Source organism: Meriones unguiculatus, chromosome 20 (genome assembly GCF_030254825.1).
Source record: "Meriones unguiculatus strain TT.TT164.6M chromosome 20, Bangor_MerUng_6.1, whole genome shotgun sequence".
NCBI lineage: Eukaryota > Metazoa > Chordata > Mammalia > Rodentia > Muridae > Meriones > Meriones unguiculatus.
The window spans coordinates 60,160,493-60,172,920 of record NC_083367.1 but is presented as its reverse complement, the minus strand read 5'-3'; the positions used below and the strand labels follow the sequence as shown (position 1 = coordinate 60,172,920).

The window sequence follows — 12,428 nt, the reverse complement described above, 5'->3', positions numbered from 1 at the left end:
GGCTCAGGCTTCTTTTTGTTTGTTTGGTTTTTGAGACAGATTTTCTCTGTGTAACCTTGGCTGTCCTGGACTCAGTTTGTAGACCATGCTGGCCTCAAACTCACAGAGCTCCACCTGCCTCTGCCTGCCTGAGTGCTGGGATTACGGGCGTAGGCCACCACACCCAGCTGGCTCAGGCTTCTTAAAACCAGCAGAACACCTTTCCTCACACTTTTTTCTTTCTCTCTCTCTCCTCCCCCCTCACCTTCCGTGTGTAGGCTCATGAAAGCTCTGTCTTATCTGTAATCGTCAATAACTTACACAGTGAGCCTATATAAGTGTCATCTTTGCCATTCCTGTGAGGATTCATTAGCAGACATCTCATCTCAACACATGCTAAGATTGACCAACAGTTTAGCTAGCTAATAACTCAAGATTAGAGCTGTTAACAAATAGAAGATAACAACATCAGCTTAAAAAAATATGCCAGTGTATTTATTGTTTAAGAAATGTTTGTGTTTTCTATCTAGTGCCCTGTTTTTAACCATGTGTTCTGTACCACAGTCAGCATTTTGTATGTTAAACTTAACTTATAGAGTATCATACTTGGTTGTTACTTAAATAATATTTGTATTTCATATTTGAATAAGTACCTCATAATATATTTAATAGAAGAAACATAGGTAAATAATTTCTCAGTATATCTCCTTTAGTTCAATTTTTTTCATACCTCCCTTTAATTTGTTTGCATGCTCTTCTGATGGTTGGTAAGTAGCCTCATGTTCCTTGTATATAGGCAGAGCATCTGTGGGCCATACACTGCGTTAAGACCCTTGATACTGAATTGACAAAATCAGATTATCTTGTCAAAATTCTGTACCTTTTGACTCTTATTTAACATTGTTTGACATGTTAAAATTTTTAGTATACGATACTTTTATTGAAATCATTCATAGTAAATGTAGTATTTTAATATATTAATGTTCAGATAAGCATTATAACTTGGATTGTTCAGATTAGCTTGTTTAGTAGCTCCTATGACAGCATTATTTTATTATGTAGTTTTGATAATTAGATTTTAAATTTAATTCAGAAGTGACTTGGAGATTATCCCATTCATTAGTAGCAAGACTCCCTTACGGAAATTAATTTTGAAACCATACTAATGAATTGTGAAGTTGCTTGTCTTATTTTATTGTGCCTTTGTGGGGACAGAAAACATTTAGTCTTCAAAAATCAAATATGTCAACTTGTTTTTAGTTATGTTATCATTAGCTTCATTTTGATAATGGTAGTATAAAATATCTGAGCAAGTTAGCAAATTTTCTTTTAGCTTACTTTTTGATATTATGTATAAATTCTGTGAGATTAGTGATGATATTCTCTACTAAAAAAATCTTTGATTGATACACGTAACATTTGTGGAATTACATCATGTGTATGTGGATAAGATTAAAACCATCATTAAATGATTGCCAAACTAGTTCTCCTCATAACATGTATTGAGCAAATGCTACTTAACAGGCTACTTCAGTACTGCAGTTTAAAACAAAGAACTTACTAATACAAAGGAGAAAAGAAAAAAGAAAGTAATTGCATTTCCTAATTTATTAGGTCACACTGGGTATCTACTGTAGAGAGATGTCATATTTTCAGTGAGTCAGATGCTTTCCAGGGTGATCTCTTTCTACTCGGTTCCTCCCAGATCATCACGTCTATAATAATAATCTTCAGTTACATTGTGGAGTTACCAGTGACTATTCTGAAATTCCAGAACAAACTATCTTTTCCTAATTTCTACCTGGATACCACGAAGGCATCTTAAACATAATATTTCTAAAATTCTTCCCTGTCTTTTATATACAGTAAGTTCATCCTTGTTTTTATATAAATGACAGTTTTGCCTGACATCATCCACCTTCATTTGTATCTGATGCTCTAGTTCCTTTTCATCTACTGAGTCATCAAGTTCTAATTCTAATATTTTGTGTTGTCACAGTTCAACTGTGCCTTTTTCTTCTGGTACTTGTAGCTGAAGCTGTCACATTCACACACTCACAGTTCAGTGGGTCACTTCTATTCACTTACCAGTTCAAAGCTGTGTCGACAAGCTTTCTGTTTTGTTTGCTTTGTCTAGACAGGGTTTCTCTGTGTATCCTTGGCTGTCCTGGGCTCACTTTGTAGACCAGGCTGGCCTTGAACTCACAGAGGTCTGCCTGCCTCTGCCTCCACCTCCCTGAGTGCTAGGACTACAGGTCCCACTACAGGTGTATGCCACCACACCTGACTATCTTGATACTCTTGAGTTGTACTCCAGAAAGTCCTTGTCATAAATTTTTTAATTACTAATTTTTTTTATTATTTACTTCATCTTCTTTTCTCAATGAGTTCCCAAGAAAGTAAGTTTGGTCTGTTAAAGTATACCTTGAAAATACTGTTCTTAGAAAAGATCCCTGGGCCCAGATGTTTTGGTTCTGTTGTTCTCCTTGGGGAGTTCCTGTCCCCGCCAGGTCTTTCATCTCCCCCTTCTTTCATAAGATCCCCTTCAATCTGCCCAAACTTTAGCTTTGAGTCTCAGCCTCTGCTTCAATATCCTAATGGATGGAGTCGTTCAGAAGCCCTCTGTGGTAGGTTCATTTCCTATTCCCTGTTTTCTCCCTCTTCCAATGTCTACCCCGTATGCCTTTCTGAATGAGGATTGCGCATCTTACTCAGGGTCCTCCTTCTTGCTTAGCTCCTTTAGGTGTAAAGATTTTAGTGTGTTTCTCAATCAAGGACCATGCATGGAGAAAACCTAGAACCCAGATGTAGCCCATGGCAGCTCAGTGTCCAAGTGGGTACCCTAGTAAGGGGAACAGGGACTGTGCTGTCTCTGACATGAAGTCAGTGGCAGGCTCTTTGATCACCTCCCCCTGAGGGGGTAGCATCCTTACCAGTCCACAGAGGAAGACAATGCAGCCAGTCCTGATGAGACCTGATAGGCTAGGGTCAGATGGAAGGGGAGGAGGACCTCCCCTATCAGTGCATTTGGGGCAAGCCATGGGAGGAGAAGAAGAAGAAGGGACGGTGAGATTGGGAGAGGACAAAGGAAGGGGCTACAGCTGGAAATACAAAGTGAATAAATTGTAATAAAAAATAAATTCTAAAAATAAAAAAGAAAATATTGTTCTTAATCATATTTTTATAGTTTTTAAAGTTTCAAAGACGGCAATGTTTAAAAATATCTGATAATGCATTTTATATTGATACAAAGCTGTGTGTGGTAGGGTACACCTTTAATCTCAGTACTCAGGGAAACCTGTGGGTAGATCTTTCTGAGCTCAAAGCCAGCCTTAGTTATAAAATTAAAAATTATTCAAATCACAATTTAAAATTAAAGTTATATGATAACTCTTAATAGAAAATACTCTGTTTATAATTCTAGGATAAATTATCAATAATTTTTAAACATAATATAAGTTTAGTCTATTTGTGGGCTGAAATGTAGGTCCATTTCTAGATTAGAAATGTTTTTTAAGGCCCTGGCTGTGTTCTGCTAAACAGAATTATGGCCATTCCAGCTGATATGGTGGTGTGCACTTGTAACAACAGTGCTGAGGAGGCAGAGGAAGCAGGCTGGCCTGAGCTGTTTAGCCCAGAAATTAATGATCATTTTCTCAGAATGAGTCACTTGTGTGTGTGCATAAAACTGTTTAAGACTGGCAACCTCCCTCTTGAGTGATTTCATCAAGTCCCATAGGGGAATTCCTTGTATCCTCAGTATGCCTGGCCTCTTCTTAGTATTTATGTGGAGACTTATATAACTTAAATATTGTTCCAGACTTTAAGGCTATGCTGTTATCTGTGGCTTACCAGTTTCATTGTCTCTTTTGTTATAATACTACTTGAATTCTGTTTTTTTTTTAACACTTGTTTGTTTGCACACAGAGAGTTATAAGTCACAGGTCATTTTAGTTGCTTGTCTCTTTTTACTGTGTGGTTTCTAGGGATAGAATTTAGGTCATCATGCTTGCTTGAAAACATCATTATTCTTTGAACCATCTAACCAGTTCTCCTTTAGTTCTTGATGTGCTTTTTAATACTTAACATTTTCTTATCCCTTTCTATTTGTTTTTTTTTTTTTTTTTTTTGCTGATAGTTGTATGTTACTAAGTTCACAGGTTCATTTGACATCACGTTGATTGATAGGCTGTAGTACCTAATGTTATAAAATCTCAATACAAAGTAGACATAGCACAGTGTGTACAGTTGTGGAACAGACACAGGAGACCTCATGTAATTTTTTCCATTACAGGACAGTCACCCTAGTCCTGCAGGTAACTAACTGGTTCACAGTGACATTGTTCAAGCCCTGCATTTGAGCTCTAGACTTGACCCATGCTCTAGCTTAAATGGTTCACCAATCTGTTTAATGTTTGCGTCTAGGTGGATTATTTACAGAGCTATGTTGTTTCCCACTTCAGAATTTGGGGACTAGCCAAGCATACTTAATCTCATTACTTGGGAGTCAGGGGTTTGAGGTCAGCCTAGAGACTGTCCACAAAAAGCAAAAAATGCCAAACCTCCTCCTCCTAAAAATGGAGGAATGTTTTGTTTTCATTCTTCAAATGTGACTAAATTATCGTTTTTGTTTACTACCTAAGCAAAGTAAACACTTTATTAAGATAGTGGTAATATAAATTTTCTTCTTCTAATTTTACCTTAAAATAATGTGCCCGGTGGCAGAAATAATACTGGTGCTGTTGCTTTACAAGTTACTCAGATTAAATGAAATAAATGTTCAATTCTCTATCAACTATAAACAGCTAAGGCCCTTTGCATGAGAAACATTTAATTGAATGATTTTTCCTGACCAAGAAAAGTTTCAATAGTCGGGAACAATAACTACAGTACAGAAAACACAGTCTTGTCTGACTCTACCATGAAGTCAAGATATAAGAATGTTCTAGCCTTCCCTCAAAGTCTTGTGATGTTTTAAGTAAGGTTCCTGTTTGTGTTGAGCAGCATTCACAGATGTCCTCAGTAATATGGCTTATAGCTTGCAGATTGGACATACTAATAGACATAGCATTATTTACATGTGGGTTTGAGTATTTGAATTTTTTCTCATTAGGTAAATGTACTTCATAACTTTCTACCATAACTTGCTGATAAGTTGTTCACTAAACAGTCTTTATATATAAATATAATATGTCAGTCAGTTTAAATGGGGCTAGAAAAAGATAGATGGACACCTTTTTCTTAACATATGTTTAACACTTTGGCTCATGAATTTGGTAGTGAAACATCAGTCTATCTATTTGAACTGAGAACTTTGTGTAAAGATAAGCAAGGTTGTATGACCCATTGAAGTAGTGGCACTTGCATCATGCAGGAGACTTCTTCAGTCATTGATTCAGCTCTTCATTACTGCATTTCAATCAGAATGTTAGGAATTTTTCTGATGTTCAATTTGTTAGCTCTCTTTTTGGTGTTAGATTTAGCACAGAAGCTGCATCATCTTAGATCCTATTGGTCATTTCTAGCAACCCTAAATGAGACTTGGGAAGGAGCTGTGTGGAGGGAAGAAGGAAGTAAAGTGGAACCTCTAGGTTTTAACAAAAGCAATTCATAGTTTTATCATCAATCTTTGTGAATGAGCCTAGCACATAACAGTTAACCACTTAAAAAAAAAAAACAATGTTTAAGTTGGTTTAGACTGTTAAAATTCTTTATAGAGGAATAAAAAGGAAGTTGAAATCAAGGAAACTTTAAATGACCTAGAAGAAATAATTGAGTATGACTGACAAAGTTCATGTAAACTTTTGTCACAGATGTTAACATGGTCAAGCCTGTGGAGTGGTGGTACTAAGCCACTAATCTTTTGTCAGTCAGGAAAACACAAGCCACAGTAGGTACTATTTCAACAGAGAACGTACAAAGGAGTTGGTTAAAGAGCTCTTAAGAACTGGAGGAGAAAGGAGACACTGTGTACAGATTTAGAAGCAGTTATAGCCCCAGGGCCAGCAGATGAAACATAAGAGGTTTTACTATTATTAGACCTTAGACTCTGAGAAAGTTCTTTGCAGAGTTGGGAATGAAGCCTGTGATGTTTAGCCTCTGGAGCTTAAAGGAGTGGACCTAGCAGCACAAAGGAAAAAGTGTTGTTGTTAGAATCCCTTATTACTTAAAAGGAGACCATGAGTTTGAGACTGATGTGAGGTAAGAATTATGTAATTACATTTTAATTTTAAAGTTAAGAATGAAAAAAAATGAAAAAGTAATTTTTTTTAAATAAAATGTGGACTTTTTCTCTACTCATTTGTTCATCTTTTATTTCCCCCTAGTCAGTTGTCAGTCAGTGTCTCAGTCTATAGACACACACACACACACACACAATGAGTATGGGATAGAGTTGTTTGGGAAATATTTACCAATTATAAAAAAGTAAAAATGAAAGTCATGGCAGCATCTATAATTGATACTCCTTTAATGGAATAGCAAAGCTGTCTGAAAGTATAGGACTGTCTGCGAGAGCCATCAGATGAGTCTGCATTGTATAAAAGTAGTACAATTTGAACGCTTTTGAAAGGTAATAGATACAAGTTGCTTCTAGGCAAGAGCCTGTTCAGTTCTGAGACTGAAAAACACTATAGTCTATTCTAAGAGGCTTTGAACTTGATTTTTGTTTGAAGAAAGTATTAGAAATGAGGCTATAGGAGTCAGGTCTCCTACCATGTAGATACTAGGTTTGAGCTCAGCCTGCCAGGCTTGGCAGCAAGTACTCTAAGCCCCCACAGCATCTTATCGTCGTTCAGCTCTATTACAATATTAATAGGTAAACATGATTTTCTTCATTTTTTTTAATGTGAAGTCTTTGATTAATTCTGGAGATATTTTCACATAAAAATTCTATGCTAGTACTGAATGTGGTAATACTAGTGTACTGATGTAATGGTTAAAACATAAGGACTTTGACTCAAGTACTCTGTTTAGGAGCTTGTTCTGTGACCTTTTAGAGAAGTTAATTTATCTGAGTCTTGGTGATAATGTGTGCTAGTACCATAGCTTTATTATGAAGCATAGTGCTTAAGATGATGAAGAATCCATGTCATTTTAATAAAGTAAAACAACCTTTAAATTTTTGTATTTTACAATGTTAAAATTCTTTTGGTCTCATGGTATTTGACTTGTTTGTTACTTTGACATAGCTTGAGCTTGTTGAATAAAACAGATGACATCCTTACATCTCATTGTAGCATACACATACATTTAAATGTATATTTACATGTGCTCATCAGTCTGTCATCCACAATTCCAGAAAGTTCAGAAAATTATGTTTGCAACTGTTTATTCTACTGTATATGTGTATAGTTATAGTTACAGACAGGATTGTTGTAAGAGATTTCCCCAGACACCAATAGAGATATTATCAGTGGTATACTATCTTTTTGCAAATCTAAAAATCTCTGACATCTCAAGACTTCTGATGCTGTGAGTTTTTGAACTTTCATACTTTCAACAGCAATTACGCTGTTCATAGTGTTCTGGTAATCTTTATATTTTTCCATGGAATTCATCTGTCCTATGACTCAGCAATATCACTTACAGATATTTATCCAAAATAAGTAAAAATTTAGATTTACAACAAAAACCTGTATGAAAAATTTCAAACTGCCTATATTCACAGTGTATTCTCAAACTAGAATCAAGCAAAAGTTTATAGAATGAATAAACAACAAAACACTACTTGGTCGTTAAAACAATCTGCATCTACAAATGGCATGGATGAGTATCATAAATAAATATTGTACTGAAAAAACCTGAACATTTAAATTGCGTGTCTCTTAAAATCTAGAACTGAAGAGCTGAACTGGGGTATAAGAGAATGTTGGTGCTTATATACATGGAGATTTTTCTGGTGCAAATGCAGAGATATTCATGTGCATTCATCAAAACTGGTCAAAGGTTATCACTTTAAATCTTTGGCTATAATTGCCTGTAAATTATGCCTAAGTTGGATTACTTGATTTGTTGTTTGTTTGTTTTTTTTTTAACTTTTATTAATTATACTTTATTCACTTTGTATCCCCCCCATAAACCCTTCCCTCTTCCCCTCCTAATCCAATCCTTCCCTCCCTCTTCTTCACGAATGTCTCCTCCCCAAGTCCACTGATAGGGGAGGTTCCTCTCTCCTTCCTTCTGATCTTAGTCTATCAGGTCTCATCGGGAGTGGCTACATTGTCATCTTCTGTGGCCTGATAACGATGCTCTCCCCTCAGGGGAAGGTGATCAAAGAGCAGGCCAATCAGTTCATGTCAGAGGCAGTCCCTCTTCCAATTACTATGGAACCCACTTGGACACTGAACTGCCATGGGCTACATCTGTGCAGGGGTTCTAGGTTATCTCCATGCATGGTACTTGGTTGGAGTATGAGATTCTGGAAAGACCCCTGTGTTCAAATTTTCTGGTTCTGTTGCTCTCCTTGGATTTGTTGTTTTTTAACTTCTTGAGTTCGTTATATGTTCTGGATATCAGCCCTCTGTCAGATATACGGTTGGTGAAGATCCTTTCCTAGTCTGTAGGCTGTCGTTTTGTTCTGACAACAGTATCTTGCTTTACAGAATCTTTTCAGTTTCCTGAGGTCCCATTTATTAATTGTTGATCTTAGAGCCTGTGCTGTTGGTGTCCTGTTCAGGAAATTGTCTCCTGTGCCAATGAGTTCGAGTCTCTTCCCTACTTTTTCTTCTAACCGATTTAGTATGTCTGGTTTTGTGTTGAGGTCTTTGATCCACTTGGACTTCAATTTTGTTCAAGGGGACAAATATGGATCTATTGTATTTTTCTACATGTAGACATCTAGTTAGATCAGCACCATTTGTTGTAGATGCTGTCTTTTTTCCATTGTATGGTTTTGGCTTCTCTGTCAAAAATAAGTATCCGTAGGTGTGTGGGTTTATTTCTGGGTGTTCTGTTTGACTCCATTGATCCACCATTCTGTTTCTATACCAGTACCATGAATTTTTATTACTGTTGCTCTGTAGTACAGCTTGAGATCAGGGATGGAGATACCTCCAAAGGATCTGTTGTTGGACAGGATAGGACAGGACAGGAGCCTACCACACAGGGCCTTTGAAAGACTACCCAGCAGGGTATCAAAGCAGATACTGAAACTCATAGCCAAACTTTGGGCAGAGTGCAGGGAATCTTATGAAAGAAAGGGGAGATAGAAAGACCTGAAAGGGACAGGAGCTTCACAAGGAGAGCAACAGAACCAAAAAATCTGAACACAGGGGTGTTTTCTGAGACTGATACTCCAACCAAGGACCATGAATGAAGATAACCTAGAACCTAGTAGCCCATGGCAGCTCAGTATCGAAATGGGTTGCCTAGAAAGGGGAGCAGGGTCTGTCTCTGACATGAACTCAGTGGCTGGCTCTTTTTGATGATCTCCCCCTGAGGGGCGTAGCAAGCAGCCTTACTAGACCAGAGAGGAAGACAGTGCAGCCAGTCCTGATGAGACTTGATAGGCTAGGACCTCCCCTCTGACTTGAGGCGGAGCATAGGAGGAGATGATGGAGCATTGGGATTTGGAGGAGACGAGGGAGGGGGCTACAACTGGGATACAAAGTGAATAAACTATAATTAATAAAATAAATAAATACAATTTTTAAAAAAATATGCCTTGGTTTTTAAAGTGAAACAGCAAAGAGATTGAGGATATAGCATAAAGTGTAAAATACCATTTGATGACCATATACAGGCTTTTAAGAGTAGTTTTATTTGTTATCCATCCCCACCCCCAAAGTAATTATTAGACCTGTCATAGGTATGCTGGCTTGGTAAAATACCTTGTAAAGTATCTGGAAGGTCTATAACTTGAGGGTGCGATAGCTGACCAGTTAATAGAGGTCTTACAGAAGAACCAGTTGAGAGCCTTTTCATCGTGGGATAAAGCTTACTAGCAAGTTTTCTTTATCTGAATTTACATTTGAAAAAGAGGCTTAAGCAAAGAAATATGCTAAATTTCTGTCAGAAATGGGTCAGTAAAGTTGAAACAACCATTTTTATATGGAGATAATTTTGTAATGACCTTTATTGTCTTGTGAGGCAATAAAACCCAGTATCTCCCTTTCTTTAAATAGAGTGTGATAGGTGGTAAGCACATGAAGACAATAAAGCTCATTCTGGAAAGTGACAACTTGGTTTTAGATTCTAGTCCTGCCACGTAATTCCTTTGATGGGTCTGTGGAGGGTCATGACATATTAACTCAGCCTTCCACAGTGGTCATACTGTAAGTTACTGTAAACTAGCACCTGCTAGTTCAGGGTTTTCTGCGTACTCACTGCAGTAATCTCTGCCCAGTTTTTAATGTTCTGGGTCCTACAAATGACATGGCCAGTCATTCTGGTGGGAACACATCATTTCTTCTACCATCTGTCTCTTTGGCATCATCTCCTCAGTTGACACAAACCATTTCTTAATAATAATAAACAGTCTAATTCAAACATGTTTCAAGCACATTTTCTCTTTACAGACAGCTTCTTCCGTTTTTAGGTTTTTGATGGAGGGAAATTTGTACCTCACTCACTGACTTTCAGACTTAGACAACATCTTTTTCACTCAGGCTGAAAGTAATACCTAATGTCTCTTTTATTTCATTATTTATTAATTTATTTGTCATTTATTATGTATTTCACTATTCCACAGATTAAACTTGAACCAACAGTTAATAAATTTTGATTTATAGTATTAATATTTTTAGTGAACATATTTAGGAATTCTGATAATAACAGATTTCCACTTACTCCCTTCTAATATTAGCTCGCTTATTTTTTATTCTACCAAATAAGTCATATTTATTTATTTTTATACAAATTGATGAGAGTCAAGAAATAATCAACAAATATGCAGGTATCTTCTTCCTTTACTGCCAAGGAGACTTTAAAAGTTGTTGTCAATAGGACATCAAATGTTGTCTTTATAATGGTTTCACTTATCTTTAATACTCAGCAATTCTATTTACTACAGATTATAGTATGTGAATCCCTACTCTAAAAATCTATGTGTCATTACAGTTGTAAGAGAACTAGAAGACTGAGAAACTTGCATGTGTCTTCCCTCCCATATTTCAGATGGTCAAGAAGACTAAGTATTGCATTAAAATGGGGGACACTTGATTTCATACTCTTTAAAGGACAAACTTCCTAGTTCTTTCTCTACCACTTGGATTTTACTTTTGCTAGTTAAAATTTGTGCTTTGGAAGTAGTCAGATTTCACATACCAATCACTTAAAAAATAAGTTCCAGCCAGGTGTGAGTTCAGGGCCAGCCAGGGCTGTACAGTAAGTCTCTGTCTTTAAACAAAAACAAAACAAACAAAAAAAAAAACCAACAATAATTTTGGGATTAGGTAGTGATAACTAATGGAGCTTACTTTAGGAGTAGTGATGTTACTACAAGATGTAATTCATGGCTGAAATCATAGAATGTAGGTGTGGCTCCGGGGAAGGTAGTGTTTTTATTGAAGCTGCTGTAAATAAGTAGGGCTTGGAAAGGGAAATATACAGGAACATGTAAAGAGCATATGCAATTGTGGCAAACAGGAATATATACTAACGTATTAACAAAGTTAGTCTGGTCTGTTATTCTACAAGGTATGTGTGAAAGAGAAAGTTAATTGGCTCACCTTGAGGTAGTAGTTTGAAGAGGGTTTCAGTTTTTGTCCAGATGGTAATAAATAATTGTAGGTTTTAAGACATACAAATATTTTGCAACATTAAGGTAAAAGCTGTGTTTGGGGGGAACTTTATCTGACTTTTGATCTTGATTGGTGTTTAGTTTGTATATGTATTGAATGACAGGCACCACTGTCAAATGACTTCAGTAGTTTGGGTAGGATAACAAGAATGAATTATTAAGGGTAGTATTAGTTAATGGAAGAGTGGTGAAACCATGGTAAATGGTGTAGCCATCCTCATGGATGTTTATGTATTCTAGTTAGTCTTAGTACCCTTTTCACTTGTAAATATTTCCTATGTAGGTAGGAAATTATACAGTGACCCTAAAGATAGAGGGCCGAATAGATAACTTGGTAGCACTTGTTAGGTAGATTGAGGAAAACCAAGAAAAGAAGTGTACACAAGCAGAAATAAAAGCTTAGAAATTCAGTGATGATTGCTAGATCACATTTGTAGTTCAGAGTCACGTGGTATATATTTTTTTAGTTGTAATGTATGTATAGAGTACCAAATACTTAATGTTCCTGTTTCCCATGTGTAGGCTGAAGGAGAAGACAGCCTGAAGAAGATGCAGCTGATGGAGCTTGCAATTCTGAATGGTACCTACAGAGACGCCAACATTAAATCACGTAAGAATGAGTCTGGGGCAAGATTACAGCTCCTGTTTCCTTTTGGTACCACAGTATAAAAGCCAGTTAGAGTTGAAATAATGATAACATTCACAATTT

At 36.6% G+C, this 12,428-nt stretch overlaps 1 protein-coding gene across 6 annotated transcripts in view; it reads left to right on the top strand.

Moving 5' to 3' along the window:
• The window catches only part of Qki (QKI, KH domain containing RNA binding), a 133,361-nt gene that overhangs the window by 106,394 nt on the left and 14,539 nt on the right, over positions 1–12,428 (top strand). For all 6 annotated transcript variants that reach the window (XM_060373678.1, XM_060373677.1, XM_060373681.1 and 3 more), the window contains exon 5: positions 12,242–12,329. In XM_060373678.1, coding sequence (XP_060229661.1) covers positions 12,242–12,329 — 88 coding nt within the window. The remainder of the gene's footprint in view (positions 1–12,241; positions 12,330–12,428) is intronic.